General features: G+C 41.5%; 4 protein-coding genes across 10 annotated transcripts; 2 read left to right on the top strand and 2 right to left on the bottom strand.

Moving 5' to 3' along the window:
• The first annotated feature begins 233 nt into the window (after nucleotides 1-233).
• Nucleotides 234-4,141, top strand: LOC141912090 (prostatic acid phosphatase-like). 2 transcript variants are annotated; one of them, XM_074803298.1, is made up of 10 exons: nucleotides 234-480; nucleotides 839-934; nucleotides 1,089-1,175; nucleotides 1,293-1,445; nucleotides 2,334-2,429; nucleotides 2,555-2,647; nucleotides 2,827-2,950; nucleotides 3,249-3,337; nucleotides 3,433-3,616; nucleotides 3,812-4,141. In XM_074803298.1, the coding sequence occupies exons 1-10, from the start codon at nucleotides 346-348 to the stop codon at nucleotides 3,907-3,909; spliced, it is 1,155 nt and encodes a 384-aa protein (XP_074659399.1). In that variant the 5' UTR covers nucleotides 234-345; the 3' UTR covers nucleotides 3,910-4,141. The 2 variants fall into 2 exon arrangements, with proteins under 2 accessions (XP_074659399.1, XP_074659400.1); XM_074803299.1 differs by lacking the exon at nucleotides 234-480 and having other exon boundaries at nucleotides 904-999.
• Nucleotides 4,142-6,118: 1,977 nt separating this feature from the next.
• On the bottom strand, nucleotides 6,119-9,589 carry LOC141912048 (uncharacterized). 3 transcript variants are annotated; one of them, XM_074803219.1, is made up of 2 exons: nucleotides 9,558-9,589; nucleotides 6,119-8,832 (listed from the first exon to the last, which is right to left on the bottom strand). In XM_074803219.1, the coding sequence occupies exon 2, from the start codon at nucleotides 8,798-8,800 to the stop codon at nucleotides 6,524-6,526; it is 2,277 nt and encodes a 758-aa protein (XP_074659320.1). In that variant the 5' UTR covers nucleotides 8,801-8,832; nucleotides 9,558-9,589; the 3' UTR covers nucleotides 6,119-6,523. The 3 variants fall into 3 exon arrangements, with proteins under 3 accessions (XP_074659320.1, XP_074659319.1, XP_074659321.1); XM_074803218.1 differs by lacking the exon at nucleotides 9,558-9,589 and adding an exon at nucleotides 9,448-9,548; XM_074803220.1 differs by lacking the exon at nucleotides 9,558-9,589 and adding an exon at nucleotides 9,168-9,182.
• Nucleotides 9,590-9,932: 343 nt separating this feature from the next.
• Nucleotides 9,933-12,142, top strand: LOC141912049 (mitochondrial protein C2orf69 homolog). Of its 3 annotated transcripts, none has more exons than XM_074803222.1 (3): nucleotides 9,933-10,023; nucleotides 10,144-10,423; nucleotides 10,864-12,142. In XM_074803222.1, exons 1-3 carry the CDS (start codon nucleotides 10,001-10,003, stop codon nucleotides 11,542-11,544), a joined length of 984 nt encoding a protein of 327 aa, XP_074659323.1. In that variant the 5' UTR covers nucleotides 9,933-10,000; the 3' UTR covers nucleotides 11,545-12,142. The 3 variants fall into 3 exon arrangements, with proteins under 3 accessions (XP_074659323.1, XP_074659324.1, XP_074659322.1); XM_074803223.1 differs by having other exon boundaries at nucleotides 9,934-10,003; XM_074803221.1 differs by having other exon boundaries at nucleotides 9,986-10,069.
• Nucleotides 12,143-12,310: 168 nt separating this feature from the next.
• Nucleotides 12,311-23,980, bottom strand: LOC141911839 (rac GTPase-activating protein 1-like). 2 transcript variants are annotated; one of them, XM_074802903.1, is made up of 18 exons: nucleotides 23,897-23,980; nucleotides 23,213-23,342; nucleotides 22,506-22,647; nucleotides 21,866-21,926; nucleotides 20,781-20,917; nucleotides 18,814-18,957; nucleotides 18,556-18,658; nucleotides 17,853-17,973; nucleotides 17,522-17,585; nucleotides 17,141-17,237; nucleotides 16,854-16,899; nucleotides 16,633-16,730; nucleotides 16,472-16,525; nucleotides 16,018-16,146; nucleotides 15,066-15,283; nucleotides 14,397-14,529; nucleotides 13,875-14,083; nucleotides 12,311-13,214 (listed from the first exon to the last, which is right to left on the bottom strand). In XM_074802903.1, exons 2-18 carry the CDS (start codon nucleotides 23,304-23,306, stop codon nucleotides 13,160-13,162), a joined length of 1,905 nt encoding a protein of 634 aa, XP_074659004.1. In that variant the 5' UTR covers nucleotides 23,307-23,342; nucleotides 23,897-23,980; the 3' UTR covers nucleotides 12,311-13,159. The 2 variants fall into 2 exon arrangements, with proteins under 2 accessions (XP_074659004.1, XP_074659005.1); XM_074802904.1 differs by having other exon boundaries at nucleotides 23,951-23,969.
• Nucleotides 23,981-24,084: the final 104 nt, after the last annotated feature.

Here is a 24,084-nt window from a genome sequence, read left to right as displayed (position 1 = left end):
TCACCCCTCCCTTCCCCGAGAATGAATCGGGACCCAAATAGTGGAACTGGATGCTGTAGCAATATTTTTCATCGTATTTTCGAAATACTGAATGAACAACGAACACTAGCCTGTCTCTCTGAGCCACGCGGCTGCAAATCTGAATAACAATCCGTATTATGTAAATTACGGCACTTCACATAGCGATAAAAACCTCGACTATTGGATACGTAGTACCAGGTGCCCCAACCACGCGCGCGTCAGCTGCTACTTTCATTATAAACCGTCCTGAATCGTGTTCTAAATCTGTTCCGTAATTTAAAAAAATATTCCATTTTCCGGCATTTTCTATTACGGATATTCAACATGAAATCGCTGGCGGCAGGCATTTCGATAATTCTGACGATATTTATTGTTGGAGCGGATTTTTCACATTTGAAGGACGCGACAACAGAGACGAACCGACGACATCCGCCTACCTCGTTAAGACTCGTACATGTGGTAAGAATAAGAACTCATACACATAATTCGTCGAAGAAGTGATGATCGGAATCTACAGCAATCAAAGCGGCCGTCACAATCGAAGTGCACGATCGCACCGGTACCAAATTTGGTCCGGACCAATGGTTTACAAGTGTCAATCACATCCATGCCTGTCTGATTACACGGTCCCAAAGTTGGCCCTTCCTAAAACCAGGTTCTATGATCAAGCATGAGCCAAATTGCTAATCAGGTTTGTGCTTGTTCGATGCCAAACTTGGCCCGAGCTAACTTGGCTCTCAGATTAAACTTGAGCCGAATATGTGACTCGAGTTTCGTCCTACGATTCATATTCATCAGTCACATCATTGATTTTCAGATTTACCGACACGGCGACCGCGCACCAATGGGGCCATACCCGACAGATCCCAACCCAGACAGTATCTGGCCAAATGGATTCGCCCAACTTACGAAAGTCGGTATAAACGCCATAGCTGAGATATAGCATACATTTAACTTCCTCGTTCATTATTGTCAAAAGTAATTTCGATAATCGGTGTTGTAAAATTATTCCATCTTTTCTAAACATTTATTTGCGGAACAATGATAATGATTAAATGCTCTTTCAGACGGGGATGAACCAACAATATCAACTAGGAAAATTCCTACGCCGAAAATACAACGGATTTTTAAGCGCGCGATATTTTGCAAAAGAGGTATAAATTATTGGTTTGAAATTAGATTGCATTATAATTACTATTTGCCACTCGCTTTTGATCGAGATGTTGCTTTTAGCAAAAATACATAAACTATTGATGTATTTTTGATGTTAGATATATGTGCGAAGTACAGATATAGACAGAACGCTGATGAGCGCAGAGACGAATCTAGCCGGATTGTACCCGCCGGTAAAACAGGACCATTGGAATAAACATTTAGCCTGGCAACCGATTCCAGTGCATACAGTCCCCCAAAATACGGATCGAGTGAGTTCACAAATGTCAGATGTCTCGTGAAATATCACTTGAGGAATTTTACAATAACAAAGTGGCAATGGTGTTTCGACTTCGGAAATATACTCTATAATCCACTTAGTACTGAAAATACTCGAAAAATATCTAATTTTTGTCCACCCTGCATCAATTCCGGAGTTGAAAACGAAAATCTTAAGTTTTTATATGCCTCACGTATAGTAGAATCTCTATCGACATTTTCACAATAGATTTATTGTGATTTTAGTTCAGTGAAAATCCGACAGAGGGCGTACAACTTTGAAATCCCCTTTAGTCCCCAGAGAAACTTACAAAAACCTCCCGAAATAATGATAAACATTCCTTATAAAACATCTATGATTTCAAAACCAGTTCAAATTACTCGTAAATTAGTTAATTAGGCAACGTAATTATTTGTCTAACGTATTTGCACTTATTTAGAAACGACTGTACCACATTCTCAGATACCAGCAGCTGACGGTTTCGGGTGGAAATCTGTGATCCAGCGACTATTAATGGTCGTTTCTAAATTAGTTCAAATACGTTAGACAAATAATTACGTTGCCTAATTAATTAATTTACGAGTAATATGAACTGGTTTTGAAATCATAGATGTATTTCAAACACTGTAAAGTTTCATTTCGGGAGGTTTTTGTAACTTATTCTGGGCCCTAAAAAGTATTTCGATATTTTGCGCCCTCTGTTGGATTTTCGCTGAACTAAAATCACAATAGATCTTTTATGTGAATTCCGATAGAATTTTCAATGCATTTGTATCAATGAGCAATAAAGCCTAGTGTCCTAGGTTCGAACCCATCCAACATTGCATTTGATTGAATGTCTCGAGATGTTAATCGCAGATGAATTGTTGTTTCTATGTAGTTGTTGCATTACTCGTGCTGTCCGCGGGCGGATCAACTGAAAACGGATTTCTTGAAGAATTCGCCCATCGTTTTAAACAAAATAAAAGAAAATAAGGTACATAGAAGTTATTTATTTTCCTCCAACAGCGGCATCAAACTAATTTTCACTAATTTATCAAAATACGGGTCCAGATAGGAAACCAGGGAGGAACTGAGTGTGCGGCTCATTTCTTGTTTTAGAGGTTTTTTGATTATTTGGATTTTCATGCCGGAAAAATCTCCGATAATCAGCTACAAAACGCCTGGAAAATCGGAGGCACCCTTTACGTGGAGGTACGTAATAAGCCTGACGCCTAGATATGTTCTTGTTGGAGTCTAGGATAAGCTTCATCAGGCATTAGTGGTGAAAGCTCGTATTTCAGTTAAATCTAGTTAATTATCTTTGATAAAACTCGTTTACTGTCTAGACTACGTTTGCTGATACATTTTTGTTTATTCGTTTTTCTGTGTAGAAAGTACACAACTGTACGATACCCGATTGGGTAACGCCTCGTGTATGGAATAAACTGGTAGAGTTGAGATCATTTAAATATTACCTGATGGGACGACTTGACGAGGTAGTCAGACTTCTGGGAGGTCAGTATTAACTTGATCATTTTACACACGATCTCCTGCACATATTTCTACAACCTGGTACCTGGAGCAGCCTGGAACCACCCTGTCTTCAGATATACTGTAGTTTAGAAAAGTGCTGATAAATGTGTCATATCTGGTGTTCGTAGTTCATTTTCAATTTAAAACGTCTCTGGCCAAGTCCTGAAGTTCTGGACGCGGTAAAAATTTGGAAGGTCGGCTTAGGCAACAGATCGATATTTGCAAAACTTTAGCAACCAAACCGTTACCAATGGAAAGCACGTTTTTAAATATGTTCCAGGTAATTTACTAAAGAAAATTATCGCCGACTCATTGGATCATATTCACGGTAGGATCAACAGGGCTAGAAAGATGTTCATGTATTCAGCTGTAAGTATCATTCAGTTTTTGGCTGTTTCTGATTCTTTTTTCGTAATATATGTAAATGTATGCAAGTATATGCAAATTTATTCATATTATTTCAGCACGACACGTTATTAGCATATTTCATGTACGCGATGAGAGTGTTTGATTATAGGTCACTTCCGCCGTACGCCGCCTGCTACACTGTGGAGCTGCACGACGACAATCTACCCGATGAAGAACCATACTTTAAAATGTGGTACCGAAACGACTCGACTACACCACCCTATCAATTTAAACTACCAGGTACGCGCAACGACCCTCTGTTAGAAGTGTTTATTGACTCATTTTCAATTATCTTCAATTTCCCTTGACTTGATATCTGTAATCACAAAAGCAGGCTGAAAATTCACTTGCCCTTAGTGATACAGCCTTACTGATTCTATGAGTTGTATTACCACATGTTGTCTGATGTTGTTGCTGTTTTTTCCTCGATTATAGGCTGTTCAGAATCGTGTCCGGTATCGAAGTTTATAGCTTTAACGCAGCGCATGATTCCTATCGATATCGAGGAAGAATGTAAATTAAAACCAACTTAGAAAAATCGAGACCAACGAAGGGTTAACGGTTTGTGTTGGTGCGAGCTTCGGCGAGAGACGATCTCAAAACCTGGCGAGCGATGATGGTAAAAATAGGACGGGAAATCAGAAAATAATCTCGTTTGTCCGAGAGTTAGCTATTAAAAAGTTCGGAATCGGGTTCGGCATCGCCCGTATATAAAATATATACTCTAGGGTCAGCGTATGGTTGACTGGTGGAATTCAATCAATTTTCAGTAGAATCTTTATATACTATTGTAATATGAATAAACTACATGATGTATTTCATACTCGTTTGTGTAAGATTGAGATTGGCTCTCGTCTTTTCAAAAGATACTGAAATGCGGCCTGGTAAATTTTACTATTATCACCAGATATAACAAAAAACACAACTATATATATCGATATGTATTCGCACGTTTATATACGTTTACATGTATCTCCAACTTTGATTTAATTTGCAAACTTCCATGAGTATAGTCGTTTAGCGCGTGTTGGTAATGAAATAGTCAGAGTCAACAAATCGTTTGAACTTTTGTCGCAATTTACCGCATTGTCTGTAGAGAGCGCTGATTGGTGCATCGAAATAAATACCCGACAAAAGATAAAGCTGATTGTCTGACGTTGTGGACGAAGCAGTTGAAGAAATGAACCGCTCCCATTTATGTTTGAAATTAACCGCCGCATCCAGGCGTAGGTATATTATCGGTTGGTGGCTCGGCGGGCCGGTTTGTATCGTTGGCGTTATCTTCAACATCGTCAGTTTCATCGTTTTCCATCGAATGCGGCGTAAGACGTTGACCACGTTCTACATGTTGAAACTACTGACAATAGTCGACGCGACGTTTCTGACCACGTCGTTCCCAGTTTCGTCGTTGCGGGAACTGCTGGGTCGCGTTAGATTCGGCCGGCGATTCTTCCAGCTGGAAAACGCGTTCGTCGGACCGGAAATCAGTCACTACCTATCCGTGCCTCATCTGATCGTCAAGATGATTCGTAACTGGTTCATCGCGATGATCAGCGTGGAGCGGGTGTTACAGATTCTGTGGCCGTTTTTCGCCCGGGTCGCATGCACGAAAACCAAATACAACATCAGTCTACTAGCATTGGTTATTATTTGTAGCGGGTCGCAGATTTTTAGATGGTTTTATAAACGTTTGGGAGTTCGATACAACGATTGCCCGTATTTCGACCGGAATATGGCACGGGCCTTCCAAAACATTCCCGCCCCCAGCGGCCAAATCATGAACGCCGTCGTTGTGACGATATTGCCGTTCGGACTGTTGTCGTTGACTAATTTTGTTTTGATATTTTCGCTTTATAGGGCTGCGCACCAACGGGCCACGTTCATCTCAAAACCGTCAACAACCCAGCATCGCCATTACTACAGTTCCAGTGACAAGCAAGCGACAATCCTCGCCATAGCGACCGTACTTGTGTACATAGTTTGCGAAGGTCCGATGGCTATTGAACGCCTTGCGGCCATCTTTAAAATCTATTTAGAATTTAGCCCGAGCCGACATATATTTTCTCAATTTGATTCGTGTGTGAATTTTTTGGTGTATTGTCTGTCGAGTTCTAGATTTCGTAACGTTCTGTGTCGTAAGCAGAAAAAAATGAAGTGAAAACACTTTGAAATAAAAGAAAATGTTTGCGTTGATTGAATACCTGACGCCCTGATATCGGCAATGCGTTGATTGAATACCTGACGACCTGATATCGGCAATGGAATTAATAAAATTACTGACTAAAATACGAACTGAAAGCTTTGTCCCCCATTGGAGCGGGAATGAGCAAGATAAACGGTACAGGGTCGTTTTAACATTATATTCTTTCATGAACCCCCCCCCCCCTGGAAAAAATCCTGGATCCGCGCCTGCGATACCTGCTCCATTGCGTTCAGTGGCTGGAATTGTGTCATCAGTCCAGTTGAACCTCGTTAATAGTATTAACGAAATTAACGATTAACGTTTATCAAATACGATTCTGTAAACGTATAATGATCATGGGGTTTAGAAAACATCCCCTAAATCCGCCCTGCACATCAAAACAGAGAAGCTTTCTGATAAGGATAATGAATATATTTTTGTATATAATCATGAATTCACTAGATGTAAACACAATGACACATTACAAAAGAATATGTATATTACATTATTCAAAAATAGGACACATGATCCTACATTGATGAATTGATAAAAATGTCACATATTAACTTGTTAAGAAAGATTTCGCAGTGAAAAAATCACGAAGCTAACAAAAACTTCAAATCTAATCAAACCTAATTACCGTGGAACCTCGTTATAACAACCTTAAATATAACGATTCCACTTAACATCAGAATAATCCAACAAAAAAACTGCTGCCACCTGGTGGCAATCTCGATTTAGAAAAGTTGATGAATTACTATTCTTTGTCTAAAATGAAAATTAACACTTTCTCAGCAGACGACACCTTAACAACATCGTTATCTTTATCAAAAACCGAAGATAATTATCATCAATCAAGTCAGCTAAGCATCAGACAAAAAGCGATCAAGATGTCATCAGATATCATATCTGTCATCGGCAATGGAACTGCAGCTGCCTGGTGGCAATCTTTGATAAATTCATTATCATTCGTCGTCTACAAAAATCCATATTTTCCCAGAACAAACCGCGTAGTGTTGCCACGCGAATGATTTGTCGTATTTCATCTTCTTTATCGGATTCACATTTTCCTCTTCCTCAAAATCTGCCACAGATTCCGTTCCCTCCTCAGTGTCGGAATCAGATTTAATACGTGAATATGTGTCAACCATCTCAGAGTCGGTATTTACCTCGTTTGTCTCATCTGTTCCAGAAACTGTATTTACCCCCTTTGTCACCTTATCTGATTGACAAACAGCATTTACCGTCTTTGCCTCCTCAGTTTTCACATCATCGATCTCCTCCTCAGTCTTGGAATCGGATTTTACCTCTAAATCTGTGTCGACCATCTCAGAGTCTGTATTTACCTCATTTGTCTCTTCTTCAATTTCTAAACCTGTCTCCTCCGCAACTGTCTCTGAGTCTTTTTCAAACCGATGATGAATGTTTATCACGTGTTGATTCAGCGAAGCCTTGTGCGAATAACTTTTCGAACAGAATTTACACCGAAATCTCCTTTCAGCGCCCTCTTTAGGATGTTTGTAAAACACGTGCATCGCGAGACTGTCTTTTGTTCTGCATGATTTCTCACATATTTCACAATTAAACGTTGCTGATGACGACGAAAGACTAGAACGACTAGCGCCCCTGGTGGAATGAATTGCTAACACCTGCTCATTCGGAGTACCGGTATTCTTTGTTTTGAACGTCTGCTGACGGATTTTACAACGACGCGGTCTGTCGCGTTTATGAACGCTCTCTAAATGAACTTTCAACAACGATTTTGTTGTGAATCTTTCCTGACAGGTGGCGCACTTGTGCGGTGTTGATTTCAGATGAACCGCAGATGTATGATCTTTCAGCGTTGCCTTTCTGGTAAATGTTTCATCGCAGTGATCACATTTAAACGGACCCACACCGCTGTGCATGGTCTTTAAATGGTACTGCAGGCTATCTTTCTGATCGAACCCCCGTTTACAAATGTCGCACTGGAACGGCTTCCCCTCCTTATGAATGGTCATGTGTCGCTTTAAATGACCTTTTCGTCCAAATGTCCGGAGGCAGATTTCACATTGAAACGCCAGAACGCCTTCGTGCACAATCTTGACATGTGTTTTCAAACTGGTAATTGCTATGAAACGTTTCTCACAGATGGCGCACTGGTGCGGCTTTTTCAGATGAACTGCAGATGTATGATCTTTCAGCATTGCCTTTTTGACGAATGTTTTATCACAGTGATCACATTTAAACCGACCGACACCGTCGTGTATGGTCTTTAAATGGTACTTCAGGTTACTGCGCAGAGCAAAATGCACTTCACAAACCTCGCATTGGTACAGCTTCGCCCCCTGGTGGATGGTTGCCAGGTGCCGGTTTAGACTTCCCTCTTGTACAAACGTCTGCTGACAGATTGCACACGTGTACGGTTGAACGCCTTCGTGGACGACTTCGACGTGTCTCTTCAATTTTGATTGATTAACAAACGGTTTACGACAAACCTCGCACTGGTACGGCGTCGCCCCCTGGTGGATGAGCGCCACGTGCAGATTTAATTCAGTTCTTCGCGCAAACGACCGCTGACAGATATGGCATTTATACGGTCTGATGCCTTCATGTACAACGTCAATATGTCTTTTAAGATCCAATTTATTAACGAAATGTTTCTGACAGGTGGCGCACTGGTGTCGTTTTAGTTTCAGATGAACGACAGACGTGTGTTTTTTTAAGTTGTGTATTCCGGTGAATGTTTCATCGCAGTGATCGCATTCAAATGGACGCACGCTGTTGTCGTGGTTTGTCATTAGATGGTACTGCAGGCTACCTTTCTGACTGAACCCCCGTTTACAAATGTCGCACTGGAACGGCTTCGCCTCCTTATGAATGGTCATGTGTCGCTTTAAATGACCTTTTCGTCCAAATGTCCGGAGGCAGATTTCACATTGAAACTCCCGAATGCCTTCGTGGACAATTTTGACATGTGTTTTCAAACTGGCAATTGCTATGAAACGTTTCTGACAGATGGCGCACTGGTGGTGCGGCTTTAATTTCAAATGAACGGCAGACATGTGATGTTTTAACTGTGTTTTGCCAAAGAATGTTTTATCGCAGTGATCGCATTTAAACGGACGCACGCGGTCGTGTATGCGGAGTTTGTGTTGTCGTAGATTGAATTTCCCGCTGAAACTCTTTTCACAGAACTCGCACTCAAACAGCTTCGCCCCCTGGTGGATGGTCGATTCTTTGCGGCGTTGTGACGAACTCATCGCGACGTTCAAAAATCAGCCTAACGTCGAATCTAAAAACAAACAGAATCACAGATTAACAGGGTCAACAATGATTAAGATAAGGTCCAACATAGAGTAGACACTCCACTTTAACACGTTCACTCGCCGGCCGTCTAAAAAAATTCAACAGTTCTCATACTTTGAATAACCCTCAAAAATGAATTTATGAATGAAAAGTGTTGATTTTTTTCAGCACAGTATGTGGTAAAGAGATTCGCTTCGGGTTGTTTCATGCTTCAAAACACTGGATATTTTCACGGCAGGATTACTAGAATTAAGGATTAAATTTATGTTTGCGCACTCGCTGTTTTGATGATTTAGTGTTCATGGCCGTAGATTAATTTACCAATGTTAAAGCAACGTAAACCCAAACTAGGGGTCCAGGGACACCATGCCCACCTTGGGAAGTGGTTTCCATCACAGGGGCTTGTCACAATTTGATAATGAATTGATGATACCAGTATCCGTGTAGTATTTAAGCAGGATACTGCCACTGCACTGGTATCATCCATTCATTATCAAATTGTGACAAGCCCCTGTGGTTTCAAATGCTCAACAATCTTACAATTTCAATATTCAACGCCCCCTGGTGACCATATACAAAAACCAATGACTTTGAAACTCACCACATTCATAGAGTCGAACAGCTTAGTAATCTTGAATTAGGCGGGCTGAGCCAAACTGATTGTCGCCACCCGATGCCCGAACTTGGTGGAGACACTACCCGTAGTGTCACCTCGTGGAATTTCTGCAAACTAATGTAATTCACTGTACGTGCTGTGACTGTTTCATAAAAGTGGAAATAACTACATCGAATGTATATTATATAACCCGAAAATAGTTCGATATAGCCCAGAACTAGAACTGGACTAGCCCGCAGTATTTCGAGATGACCATATGGTGCTGCCCCCAAGCTTGCGGGAATATCAATAAAATCTGCATACACTATCATTTATTAACTGTACATGATTTGATGCGGCCCGAGTTCATTTTGAAATGTCTGTATTTGGTTAAAAATGGCTTTACGGTTAACTGCGGGCGTACGACCTAGCTAGACTGGTTGCCGGTCCCTCCATAACCAGTCTAGCCACCTCGCTAGTTCACAGAAGTTCCGCTAGTTGACCGTACGGTGCTGCCACCGAGTTAACAAATTAAGCGAGTTCTCAAGGTCGTCGCGCCATGGTAAATAAAATAAATGAATCGTAAGATAATTTTCTTTCGTGTTTTCTTCGCTACAAATCTGACCAGGTATTGAACTAGTCATTTTTATTAGGAATATTTTGATGTACTATTTGAAATAAATCGTGTTATTCTATTTCTAGAGGTTTTTCGTCGTTGAATTGCCCATCTTCCTCACCCTGTCCCTGCTGCCTATTGACCGCTACTAAATCGAGTTCCCTTCGTCAATTCTGGACTGCGCTGACCTCAGGCTCCTTCCGATCTAAGGCCTCCTTTCTAACTCCTCGTCGAGCGACGATGACATCAGTGCGTTTAGAACAGGTTGAGGGATTGCCGGGGAAATTTAACGACATCATTTTCCACCCCCCGTCGTCGGCTCATGTCGCAGAACAGAATGTTGTATACTTCGGAGGCGATGTTCAGGTAAATATCAATCCTTTTAAAAAATAATGTCAGGTTTAAACTCTTAGCTATTGTTAAAATTTCTTAGAATGTTTGACAGAACTCTTCTCAGTTCTCCTGGGTTCTAGCCGATCAGGGAATCCAGAATTCAACAATTTTCCCAGATCTGCCAGAAATAATTAATCTAATTTGAATCAACCGATCTGATTAGTGAATCAATTTTAAGCGACATCTTTTTCCAATAATCTCAGTGAGAAAGTGGAATCTTATCCGTGACTCGTATGATCATTTTCGCATTTAGAAATCTAAAAGTCGGGTTCAAATTTCATCGAAAATGAACTGATTTAAACTACGAATGACCCAGTGTTTTGTGGCGCCATCTGGTCAGTGGCGATATTCCATATAGTGAACGCCGATTTCTCAAACATCTTTTCCCCTTTTTTTTTCGCGGGGGGTTTTAGGATTACGAAGAGAACATGTTATCGCATCGCGACAATCATCGCTACGTGGCGCGGTGTCTGGAGAACGTCGCGTCTCGTCTGAGCGTTCGATTCCCACGCGCGAACGTCTGGCTCGTTAAACCGACTCGAATGCACCTGAAAACGTTCGCCGTTTATTCGAATTTCGTCGAGTCGAACGCGTTCGGTTCGCCGACGCATAGCGACGGTCAACAATCGTGGAAACACCTGCGACGACTGTTACGCAACGCGTGCGTTAAAACCGGTGCGGAATTCGACCCGCGACTCGCGTTGGTTCTGTGCGCGTTCAGTAAAGGATGCGTCGTTCTGAATCAACTTTTATACGATTTAAAATCGGCGAAAATCGAAGACAAAAAACTTAGCGAATTCGTCGACGCGACGAGCGAGATTTACTGGCTAGACGGCGGCCATTCGGGCGGCGGTAACACGTGGGTCACCGATCGGGACGTGCTCGCCCGCGTCGCCGATATCGCGGGCGTACGGATTCACGCCCACGTCAGCCCGTACCAGGTGAAAGATCCGATGCGCGGCTGGATCGGAAAGGAACAGAAGAAGTTCGTGAAGGTGTTACGCGAATTAGGAGTGAACGTTACGAACGCGGTTCATTTCGGCGACGAACCCGGTTCGATAGACAATCATTTTAACGTTTTAGATGAATTCTAATCATTGACCGTAAATAATTAATGTCTCTACGATTAATCTTTTAAAATCTAAACATTTTTCTAGTCCTCTCATTTTATGCAGGTATTGATCTGCATTTTCAATTAGAAATGTCTCAGACAATGTACTGGGCTGGGTTTCATAGATGTGGAAGCAAAATAATCCCTGGGAACATTTTGAAATTTGTCAATTATAACCATGGTTTCTCATTGTAACTATGGTGGTTGTCACCCAGATTGAGGATTTACCCCTAGGGATAACTTTGATACCCAGTCTATGAAACCGGGCCCAGATGTGTAACGTGCAAAAAAATACTTTCTCGTTCTAAGGCTAATGTCATTTGTTAACAAGCACTGATTGGTATGACCTAATTCTGGTTAGCTGGTAACGAGTTGTGAGCTTAGTGAGTTTAAATCCCTTGACAGATGATGTGAAATGCGGATAATATAAAGAATGGTAATATAGGCATTGGATAGTGAAGGTCACAGGCTGAGGGTTACGCAGGTTCTAAGACGGTGCACGCTGCAGACTGCAAATTGATACCGATAACACTGGAGAACTAATGCACATTGTGTTTAATGACCCCCTAAATTAAAACATATCAAATGAATTGCAGAGTTGAATTAGAGTTTATTTTACACTTTATTACATACTAGATCGAATTTGCATAGATTTTCAATTCAGGAAATTGCGATATTAAAAAATAAGATTATCGCTGCTTAGAAGAGTATTTTCTAGTAAAAAGCAAGCGACGATTTATCGTAGCTTCTATTGGATAATAATTTACGGTAAGTATTAAAAACATAGCAATGAAATTAAAAGTCAAAAATTGTCGATGACATCAAAAACATACGGTTAATTTACTCGAATGTATACATATTATTATAACTAAGGGCGGGGGTCAAAAAGATGAGCAAATGTTCCTTAACTTAAACGTTTTCCGATGAATTACTCGAAAACGAGTCTCTAACCCCTCTCAAAGAGACGGCCAACTTTTGAATGGCAAAGTCTCTTGCAGCTGTCAATCAGCTATCTGTACCCACCCCCTCAGACGTACGAACTGATACAAAATAATTACCCATATATATTAAATGCAAATCGTTCGAGACATTTGACTTTGAGAAATTGCTTTGACATTTCAAAATTCTCAAGTCGAATTTTTCTACAGATTAAAAATTGCACACGGGACAAGAGATTACACGACATAATAATATTATGATAATTATTAATAAAACTAAACAGAAGTTAAGTTACTAAACGCTTAGTGGGACCCAGTTCCCGAAAAGTACCGCTTAAAAATTAACCATACACTGTGGATCGGGGTCCGCAATCATTCCAGTTTTCAGTTCAGATTCACTATTGAATAGTTTAAAATATCAAAATCTTATTTTTGACTTGAGAAGTCTCTGCGGAACTTGGTCCTAAATTCTATTCATGCCATTCGTACAAACACCAGTGACAGACGGCGATCTAAAAAAGTCCTCGAAATTGTTGACACGACATTTGAGCTAAGAAAGGATATAACAACACATTCGTTTTTCTTGATAATGTAAAGCAGCCTAGTTGAGATAGCGGTAGTTGAGATAGCGGTAGTTGAGATAGCGGTAGTTGGCGGAATCTATTTCAGTGTCGGTGATGAAAAGAATTGTCGCGGAGTCTTATGACTGTTATACCTGAAATGAATAATACAATCACAGTCAGGCTTTAGACTTGAGACCATTTTAGTTCTACAGTCAAATCTCACAACTTAAGACCAGTCTAAGCTCATCTTGGTTCTATAACCAATCTAACAACTTAAGACCAGTCTAAGCTCATCTTGGTTCTATAACCAATCTAACAACTTAAGACCAGTCTAAGCTCATCTTGGTTCTATAACCAATCTAACAACTTTAGATCAGTCTAAGTTCATTTTGGTTCTATAACCAATCTAATAGCTTCAGACCAGTCTAAGCTCATTTTGGTTCTATAGGGGGTTCTATAGAGAACAAGTTAAGACCAGTCTAAGCTCATTTTGGTTCTATAACCAATCTAACAAATTAAGATCAGTCTAAGTTCATTTTGGTTCTATAACCAATCTAACAACTTAAGACCAGTCTAAGCTCATTTTGGTTCTATAACCAATCTAACAACTTAAGATCAGTCTAAGTTCATTTTGGTTCTTTAACCAATCTAACAACAAATTAAGACTGATCTAACAATTTAAGACCATTACGAAGATATTAGACCATTTTGCGAGTTGTGACTGCACAACTGGACAACTATGACCCGCGCAGGATTTAAGGACAAACTAAACTTCAATGAATGAAGCTCAGAGACAGGATGAAACCACGTACCTGGAGGCTGTAGTAAACCCGTGTTGTTGCCGGGGACGGGAACCCGGCGTGTTCGTCGCCGGTCCTAACATACTCGTCAATACGGTCGGCGTACCGGTAACGCCGCCCTGGTGGCGCCGATCGTAGTTATTATCCTCGTCATCTTCGTCGTCGTCGTTGATTAATTCCGACCAATAATCGCTGGAGATATTCATCAACGTTTCCATCACCTGAAAAACACAAGGCAACAAATAATTACAGTTCAACACTCGTTGATAAACTTATCTTAATCTTAAAATCGCGCACCATGCGCTTGCGCCGTCTAGTCGCCAATGGCGTCAAACGCCGAAGTAAAACACGAAAGTTTAATCCATCTATCTATTCATCGCTGATTGTCTGATTGTGAATGAAAACCAAAACCATGTTGATATCGATGTCAATTTTGAAAGGGCCGGCCTCTATACGTCCGTTCGGACTTGTTCCTGTCGACTAATCCATCACACTCAATAGTCAAATGTAGATTGATTGATAGAATATACTTACAGCAGCCTGACGTCTTGTCTCATTGATCATCTGTAACGGTTCCGGTTTCTGCGTAGAGTACCCGACGATCGTCGGACCGAACACTTTAGCGAGATTACTGATCGGCATTTTACAATCGGGACTATCCGATACGCTACAATAACAAATATATCACGGTTTATCGGATGGATAATCAATCGTTTCATCTGGAGGAGTTTCTAGCCTGGAAATATCCGCTCCAACGTTCTAAAGCCTGGAGGAGTCAATCATTCAGACATACGGTATTGTCGAAAGTGTGGACGATCAGTTTGTGAAAGTAAACTGCTAAAATGTTTAATGTTTGGTGTTAGTAGTTTTTGTCATTCTTAATTCAAAATATCTCTGGTGAAGTCCTGAACAAAAGTGAAGTGTGGACGATCAGAAATAGAAAGAATGGTGCTGAAGTTTTGAATGACAGAGGGGATGCAGGTTCCAGGTTGAGGGAGTGCAGGTTCCAGGCTGAGGGAGTGCAGGTTCCAGGTTGAGCTAGTGCAGGTTCCAGGTTGAGGGGGATGATGGTTCCAGGTCGAGGGAGTGCAGGTTCCAAGTTGAGGGAGTGCAGGGTCCAGGTTGAGGGGGATGAAGGTTCCAGGCTAAGGGAGCGCAGGGTCCAGGTCGAGGGTTGTGTAGTTAAGCGATGGGGAAACTCACCGTTGTAAATGCAGTATAATAAAAGCGATCGTGTCCCTGTTCGCTTGCGGCAGATTTTTAACGGCCGTAAACATACGATCCATCGCCTGTTGATGATTCTCGCATTCGGCGGCCGCGACGAAATCCTTCCACAATCGATTCGTGATCAACGGCTCTTTCAACGTGCGCAGAAACGACTTCAAACAACCGGTCACTACGTTTATATCGGAGATCGCTGACTACACAAAATACAAATCAGTGAAAAAATAGCTATTTTAGTTTATTAGACGAGTAAATTTTCGGAGACACGGAGATAAAGAGATAAGGGAGAGGATAGAGCGATGAGAGATTGGGGACAAAGGGGAAGAGGAGGAGAAAGGGAGAGTAAGATAAGAGGAAATGAGCTATGTTCGATGAGAAAATGTCAACAGAAATAGCGAGCAAGATACAGGGCAAGAGGGAGATAGAGAAGAGAGAATAGAGGGATGAGAAAGCTGGAGGGAAATAGATGGTGGAGAGAGGAAAGAGAGGGAGAGAGGGATAATAGGTAGGGAGATAAGGGGAGGAGAGATGAGAGGAAATGGATATAGGTAGAGAGGACAGAGAGAAATACAGGGGGGAGAGAAGGGGGTAAGAGGTATCGAGAGAATTACGAGATTAGGAAGACCTCGTCCGCAGGGGGAGAGAAGGGGGTAAGAGGTATCGAGAGACTTACGAGATTAGGAAGACCTCGTCCGCAGGGGGAGAGAAGGGGGTAAGAGGTATCGAGAGACTTACGAGATTAGGAAGACCTCGTCCGCAGGGGGAGAGAAGGGGGTAAGAGGTATCGAGAGACTTACGAGATTAGGAAGACCTCGTCCGCAGGGGGAGAGAAGGGGGTAAGAGGTATCGAGATACTTACGAGATTAGGCAGACCTCGTCCGCGGGGGGGGGGGGGGGGGGAGAAGGGAGTAAGAGGCATCTAGGTACTTACGAGATTAGGCAGACCTCGTCCGCGTAGAAATCTCTCCTTCAACTCTTTAACTTCTCGGTCGCTGCCGGATAAACGATAGAGACCGGCCTCGGTTAAACCTCGTAGTTCGATCTCATTCACGCAGTGGATCTACAAACAAAATAATATACTGTCTACATTTATAACACGTCCGGTTAACATTGAGAAATTCAACTTTACTTATCGAATACAGCCACCTCCGCTACCCCTCGTGCGGGCCGGGTACTCCTCCCCCTCTGCGGGCCGGGTACTTACTACGAGTGACGGAATACTAATCCAATACAGACACCTCCCCTCCCCCTCTGCGGGACAGGTACACCTCCCCCTCTGTGGGCCAGGTACTCCTCCCCTCCCCCTCTGCGGGCCGGTACTCCTCCCCTCCCCCTCTGCGGGCCGGGTACTCCTCCCCTCCTCCTCGTGCGGGCCGGGTACTTACCACGAGTGCCGGAACCATCGGAGATTCATTAGTCACGAAATCAGTGATTGTCAACTGAAAATTAATAACAAGATACCTTAAAAAATATCCTGTAGATTTTACCCTCATTTTTTTCTCTAAATTTTCTGATTGTCTGCGGCAGTTGTAGCGACGGTACTTACGGCGTCTCTACGATTATTGTGAGGTGAACTCGGCGTCGCCGGGATACACGGAAACGGAGCTTTCTCTTTACATTCCGGATGAGTTGAAGTTCGACAATCTGTAAAATGATTTTAAAATTACCGGTTCCGTTGAAACAACTCGAGAGCAGAGTCGTGCGGACGCCTATGGAACTCAGTCCAGAACTGTGACTGTTGTTATTTCAGAATTCTTTATAACATACCTCTGCATTTATAGGCAGTCTTTCCGAATCGTAAACGTTTCCCGCACTAGAAAATAATCGAACAAACAAATCAATCACTGACTGAGTCACTAGAGAATACCGGGTAGCTACAAAAACGATCAATTCTACAGATATATCAAGTATTTTAAACGGTTCCAAAAATATCTGAATCCAGTTCCATAGACATTTAGTTCAGATTTAACCTTTTTGAAATTAACTAATATAAACCGTTGAGTCAATCTGAACGAGAAACTGTTGAGCCCCAGTCCCGGTGAATGGTAACTTACCACAGTGCAAGACTCCGGTTTGATGACTGTTTTCTGTACGAAGGCGTGCGCTCGGTTTAGTTTAGACGCTGAACTGTGAGACCTCGTAATCGGGCAACTGTCAACAAAAAATTGAATAAAAAGTGGGATTATTCAAACAACACAAGAAATTATTTTGGTTCCAATATCCTTTTGTGATGATCGCTAAGGCTAACAGTTATAAGTCCAGTTGAAAATTAATTGTTTGGATTTTTTTCTATAGTGGCCATGAAATTTAAGTCCAACAGCGTTGAACTGCCTCGCCCCTGATGCTGAGAAAAACTGGATGATCCCCGAGTGATCTCAGTTCAGTTTTAGTTTTCAATCAATGACAGCTCCCTCGACAGACCGACGAACACTTACCCGGGAGTTTGAGGAGGGCCGTCTTTGAGATGATAGGCGGCGTTACTGTTGTTGTCGTTCGTAGCTGTTGAAAAAAAGGACATAAAACATTAACTTAGGAATTAGACAGAATCAAACGCGGTAAGTCGTCATTTGGATAAAACGTAACATTTTTTAGTCTTAATTTGTATTTCTAATTCATTTCACTAAATCTAAGTCCATCATTAGGATAAGTCGTCACATTGCTTAAAAGTCAATCAATTCTGACAACTGAACCGCGTTTGAGCGCAGTTTTAAATGCGTTTTTCGATGAAATCACGCTATAGTTCCAGCGAGGATGGAATGAACGTACTGTGATGTTTAGGCGTATCTGTAGTTATCTCTGACACTGCTAACATCGGTCCTCCGTTGTGCGGTATCGTTATCGTCGTTTTAGCCGTAACTGACGTATTCTTCACATCTTCGCCGCCGGTCTATATACAAAATACACAGCACTTCACAATACCAGTAAAAACACTTCAATCTCAACCATCAATCAATGGGAATAGCTCTAAAGGTGGCCACTTTTGTTCGACTTGCTTCTACCCCGCCTATTCCCCGATTTGATCTACTAGAAATCCAATCAATGAACGCAGTCAAATACATAAAACATAGACGGAAACTGTTTGATTTTACACCATATCATCTCAACATATTTCCCTGATTTTTTAGCTTCTACACAAAATTCCTTGACTTTTATAAAGAAAAGAACATTCCCCGACTTCTCCTTTATTTCCAGGCAAGTGGCCACCGTTAGGCTGTAACCAGCCCCTTCAGTCTGAACCATGAATAAATAAATGGGAATATTAAGCACTGTGTGCTAGGGGGTGGGTTCACAGGGTGCAGACTGAGGTCGTAGGTCCGATTATCATCGACAATAACAATACAGTATTATCACCCTAGCAGAGCCCCTGCCCCGAGTGATAGGGTTGGGTAGGTAATGCCCCCTACCCCCGATTGAGGGTTGGGTGAGAAAAACCCCCTGCCCCCGAGCGAGGGTCGGGCGAGTAACGTACCTCGGTGCTCGTACGAGCTCGTTTCGGCGGCGACTTGCGATTGTCGTCTTCCTCTTCTTCGATAGGTGGCGCCGACGCCTGTTTGCGTTTCCACTTGCGACCGCTGCGTAAATACGACGTTTCGAGGTCATCGTCGGTTTTATCGTAGCTGATGTCCGATAAAATCGACACCGACTCGTTCGCTCTTTCGAGTCTTTGAAAAAGAAAAATGCGAAAAATTTAATCCGACGAAATTGTTTTTCGAATGAAAAAAGTTACCGTTGTTTGTTTTTGTCGCTGTTTAAATACGAGGTGTCGAGGTCGTCGCCGGTGTGGTCGTAACAACTATCGGACAACACCTCGGTCGATTTGTCAAACGTCTGCTCTACAGGCTGTTCCGCGACTCGAGACTCGTATTCTTTGCTATATTTGTTACGAAAACGACAAATATGAAACTATCAACTTCGCGACCCGAAACCCGAGGAATTTTCGATATTCGATAGCAGGAGTCAGATTGATAAACTCTTTTCATATTTAGAAATTTTTATATCCTTACACTTTGCTTAAGGTACAAAACATTAAGCAGTTACTGATCGTGATCTGAACAGATTTTTACGACACATTTTCATGATTTTTTACGTATCTCACAAAACTTTAAGCGGACATCCACTTTTTACAAGTTTTACCAATCTGACCCCTGTATTAAGTGATGAAATAGTGGGAGAGTTATCGCGGCTATGGCTGGCAGCCGGGGAGGGCACCACAGAGCCGCCCGTTAAGACAAAATGAGAACTTGAAAATATAAGTTTGAACCTGTGAGTCACTCAAACCAATTAAGGAAATTGGTGATTTAAATAAATCTGCTCGGTATTAAACATAGAAATTCCTGACCCGGGACCAGTTTGCTCAAAAGAGCAATTATCATAATGTACATTAGGGCTCAGTTACACAGTCGTGACTTCATCTCCAAACAAAAGTGGTCTTAAATCTTTAAGACTTGGATTAAGTCTTACAGAACTAACTCGGTCTTAAGACTGGTCTTTAATATCAGCCATGACTGTGCAACCAGCCCAAGGGGCCGGTTCCATAGTCATGGCTTAGACTAAAGACCAGTCTAAGACTATCTTAGTTCTGTAGCCAATCTAACAACTTAAGATCAGTCTAAAGAATGAAGACCAGTTTTGGACTTGAGTGACGACTATGGAACCGGCACCCAGGATTCAGTCATAAGTCAGATTTATCTGACTTACTGTAGTTACAACTTTAATCCTAGTCACTTTTCCACCCATGAATTCTAAACAACTTTTAAGCAACTGGACCCAGCATGGTGCGAAGAACATTCAAGTGCGTTAGATGTTGTTACCGAGTATATGTGTACAAACTATCGAATTATCAAGATAATTCAAATTCAAAATGTTAGAACCGTTTTTATATCGTTATCATATTTCGATCGAATAAACACCTAACTGAACAGCGTGCAGAAAACTTGCTCATTCGTACTTTACCATCGCACGAGCAAATAAAAGCATTTTATCGATTTACGTAATCACATACTACAAATCCCCTAATCAAGCCCCCGGTTTCAGAAATATATTCATTTTCTTTTCATTCGATACAATCAAATTCGCTTAAATCGGATCATTTGAGACCGATTCATGCGGTTTAATATGCAAAATCATCATCCAACTTATAATATTTCACAAACATTTATGTTGTATAGATCGATCGTCAATGATATTACACGATTACTCAAAGGATCCGAATCAAATGGGTTCGACTTCTAACGGCCAAAGGTTTGTCGAAGTGAAATAGCTAAACACATGGTTCCCACAGTTATATGAATTCAAAATTCCAAAGTTTTTCCCAAGTATTACATGGGTGATTTTTCAATTCTCCCAAATGGAAATGAACACATATCGTCATGTTACAGTCAACATTTTAGTGGTGACTGGTTGATGAATATGATTTTCAAGGGAAATTGCTGAAGAAAGTTGCCCTTCGCAAATGCAATATGTGAAATGTAATGAATTTCCCAAATATTTCCCTGATTTTAAGACATTTTTTTCAAATTCCCAAATATTTCCAAAAATAATTCAAAATTCCCAAGCTTTCCCAATTTCCTTGTTCTGTGGGAACCATGTAGTAAACAAAAAGCGCAGACACACACAAACTGGTGCCGTAACGAAGCCAAAATGCGATCGATAGCAATCTACAACAATCGGATGCCGGATCAGTTTGAAACGTACCGTTTAGGAGTGTTATTATCGACGTGCGACGGTTGCCAGGTCGTGCTCAACAACGCCCATTGTTCGTCGTTTAAATTCGTGCGGCCGTGGTTTTTATCGTTCATCAACAATTCGCGAATTAACTGAACCTGATTTTCCTAAAAAATTAGAATCCGACACAAACGTTGTTACTATATATCGGCGAGGGAGACGTTAAATTCACAGTGGACATAATTATGATCCTGTCCTGTCATGTGGCATGGTGGATAAGGTGTTTGACTGAGAGGTTGCGAGTTCGAATCCTAGTGAAACCATGTTATTCAGGCAGGACACGTATCAGTGCTCGTCGACTCCACACTGATTTAACCACAAAAGTCTGTACCTGGCAAAAATCTTCAACATGTTGAAGTTGGCCAGTAATAGGTAGAAGTAGAAGTAGAATGATGGCAGTTGAATGAAACACTCTAATACGTGTACGTCACTGTAGATAATCGAAGAGGTCCCACAATTCGAATTTTCTATAAAATAGTTTATCAAAATGAAACCACAACGTTTCGGCTGTTGACTAACAGCCATCATCAGGCGGATATGACTGCAGTGAACTGATGTAAATCTTAGTGTAGAGTTTACGAATAAAAACCCAGTTAGATCTGTAGAAACAGTTTATTTCCTTATAGTTTCGAGGTTAAAACTAAACCTCATCTTCAGGGGCTGGTTCCATAGTCGAGACTTCAGTCCAAAAGTGGTCTTAAATCTTAAGACTGGTCTTAAGCTGTAAGATTAGCTATAAAACTAAGACAGTCTTAGACTGGTCTTAAGTCTAAGCCATGACTGTGGAACTGGTCCCAGAGGAACAAAAATTTTGTTCTTGTTTAGTTTTAACCTCGAAACTGTAAGGAAATAAACTGTTTCTACAAATCTGCCGTTGTTTTTTATTTGTTATCTGGTGGATATTTCATATAATTTATAAATTGTGGGACTTCTTCGATTATGATTATAATGATCCCGATGGGCCCAGGATACAGTTCCACAGGTCTGAGTTGAGTTTGATTCTAAAGTCAAAGCTTGAATATGAACTTATTTTAACGGAAAAATATATTAGTTACCAGAGCGTCGCGATCGTGTTCAACTTTGATTCGTTTTTTCATCTCGTGGTCGATTTGTTCCCTGGAAAAATAAACGAAAGTCACAACGATTTCTTAATCGAAATTTCTCTCACATTTTAAAACGAATTCCCTGAATTTTCCAGGCCAGTGGCCGCTGTTTACGAAATGATTTGAATTCTAAGCGGTACTCAACAATACAGACCAGGGGCTGCAGTTGGTCATAGGTAACCAGTTGATAGTTGAGACCAGGGGCCGGGCCGGTTGCATAGTTATGGCTCAGACTTAAGACTAGTCTAAGACCAACTTGGTTCTTTAGCCTATCTTACAACTTAAGACCAGTCTTAAGATTTAAGACCACTTTTGGACTTAAGTCACGACTGTGCAACTGGCCCCAGGGGCTGCAGTTGGTCATAGGTAACCAGTTGATAGTTGAGACCAGGGGCTGCAGTTGGTTATAAGTAACCAGTTGATAGTTGAGACCAGGGGCTGCAGTTGCTGAAAAGTTGGTTATAGTTGACCGATTAATAGTTGACACAGTGACAATTAAAAGTTCATCGTTACCATGATCCGACGGATATCTTTAATGAACTTCTGAGCAACGAGCCCCAGTTCTGCCCCCGAATAATCCCAGTTCCCGTACCTGGCGTGTCGGAGTTTAGTTTCCAACGCGCTGTTCTCCGACTCCAAGGTTTTCACGCGTGATTCTAAATTATCGCGTTCTTTCTCCGTTTGATACCATTTCTTACGACATTCCTCTTGATTCGCGACGAACGCGTGGAAATCTGAAATCAAAAATATATCACCCAATCTTCAAATATCCGTTAATTCTTTTAATTAAATGCTTCGAATTAGTTTATCGCCTAAAGGAGCTTTTAGTGAAATTATTGAGGAACAGTCAGGGTCAATAGCTGTAGCCTACTGTGGCAAGCGAGGCAAGGATTATTTAAATATCTGTTAATTTCTCTTTTAAATGTTTCAAATTCGTTAATCATCATTATCGTCGATAGGAGCTTTCGGTGAAATTGAGGAACCATCCAGGTCAATAGGGCTATGCTGTAAAGCCAACTGCGGCAATTGAGCAAGGCAAGGATTATTCCTATGGCAGCTGAGGGATTAGATAGCCGAAGAATTGATCGCTAATCTAGTCACGCCATCTAGTGGAGCATACCCTGTGGAATCAACTTCTAGGAATGCTACGGTCTTACATTTCTGGATATCTCGAGGCTTTTATGGAAAGCGCTTTAATTCGAGCGGTTTTTCAAAGCTGGATTTAGGTCAGTTATTTAATTATCATAATTCCCGGTACGACATTATTAGAGTTAAGTTGTGGACCTTACGAACGCTTACCCTCTTCAATTCCTTTAGTTAAAACGGCTCGATCCCTCATTAGCTCATCATACAGCGACACAATCGACGGCCGCGACTTCGTTTTATTATTCATCTTTTATTCGGTCGCCGGTTTTCAGATCAGCAAAAACTAAACACAAAGAAAATGAGAAGAAGGACATAGATAGAGATGATGATGGGTTGAGTTTGATTCTTCCAACTCCCGAGACACCCAAGTTCTGGGGCAGTGGTCGTCCCACAGAGATCTACGAAAGTGTAACCAACTGTGGTGTACATCGAACCGGTAAATCACTATCAGACAGGTTCGGTGGCCAGATCAGAGTCAGGCAGCATATCAGCCATGATCATGGATGATGATGGCATCACATAACTTTCACAAATGATTGATTGGGGTTGCTGATATTTTCAGAGGTGGATATAAAAAATGGGGTGGCCACACATTTCTCTTGTGGATATCACTGAGTTCAGAAAGAAATGGAAATATCGATCGTGAGGCATGAGGGAAGGAAGGAGAAGACAAATTCTTTCCAACCAGTTAACTTCACAAAAAAAATCAGAAAAAGTTTCCTTCGGCCCACTTCTTCAACTCATAAAATCGTCAAATATTATCAAAGTAATCGGTTCCATTTTAAGCCTGAATCTGGCGCTGGATATTCGAGTGTCCGCTGGAATTCAAGCGTATACCTTCCTCGCAAAATTCCACTCGAATTTCGATGTTTTTCTCGAGGATTTATTTACATTTCGTTCATAATTCGCTCCGGAATCCATTGATCTATTCAAATCAGCGGATTCGACCAATCAGCGCGCTAGTTCCGCGTCACGTGACTTACCACAAACTACGGCTACTCGAGATTGTTTCAGGTGGCAGCACC

This window comes from Tubulanus polymorphus, chromosome 10 (genome assembly GCF_964204645.1).
Source record: "Tubulanus polymorphus chromosome 10, tnTubPoly1.2, whole genome shotgun sequence".
NCBI lineage: Eukaryota > Metazoa > Nemertea > Palaeonemertea > Tubulaniformes > Tubulanidae > Tubulanus > Tubulanus polymorphus.
Note: the sequence above shows the minus strand (reverse complement) of the source record. Positions and strands in the feature narration are given on the sequence as shown.

Excerpts from the sequence above, each read along its gene's own strand:
- LOC141912090 (XM_074803298.1), top strand. The coding sequence starts at position 346 with ATGAAATCGCTGGCGGCAGGCATTTCGATAATTCTGACGATATTTATT. Across the intron at positions 1,176-1,292 it reads CGCGATATTTTGCAAAAGAG|ATATATGTGCGAAGTACAGA; the intron begins GTATAAATTATT and ends TTTTGATGTTAG. Across the intron at positions 2,430-2,554 it reads ACAAAATAAAAGAAAATAAG|AGGTTTTTTGATTATTTGGA; the intron begins GTACATAGAAGT and ends TTCTTGTTTTAG.
- LOC141912048 (XM_074803219.1), bottom strand. The coding sequence starts at position 8,800 with ATGAGTTCGTCACAACGCCGCAAAGAATCGACCATCCACCAGGGGGCG.
- LOC141912049 (XM_074803221.1), top strand. The coding sequence starts at position 10,017 with ATGAATCGTAAGATAATTTTCTTTCGTGTTTTCTTCGCTACAAATCTG. Across the intron at positions 10,070-10,143 it reads TTCGCTACAAATCTGACCAG|AGGTTTTTCGTCGTTGAATT; the intron begins GTATTGAACTAG and ends TTCTATTTCTAG. Across the intron at positions 10,424-10,863 it reads ACTTCGGAGGCGATGTTCAG|GATTACGAAGAGAACATGTT; the intron begins GTAAATATCAAT and ends GGGGGGTTTTAG.
- LOC141911839 (XM_074802903.1), bottom strand. The coding sequence starts at position 23,306 with ATGAATAATAAAACGAAGTCGCGGCCGTCGATTGTGTCGCTGTATGAT. Across the intron at positions 22,648-23,212 it reads AACTAAAGGAATTGAAGAGG|ATTTCCACGCGTTCGTCGCG; the intron begins GTAAGCGTTCGT and ends TTTTGATTTCAG. Across the intron at positions 18,958-20,780 it reads GATAATAACACTCCTAAACG|CAAAGAATACGAGTCTCGAG; the intron begins GTACGTTTCAAA and ends TAACAAATATAG.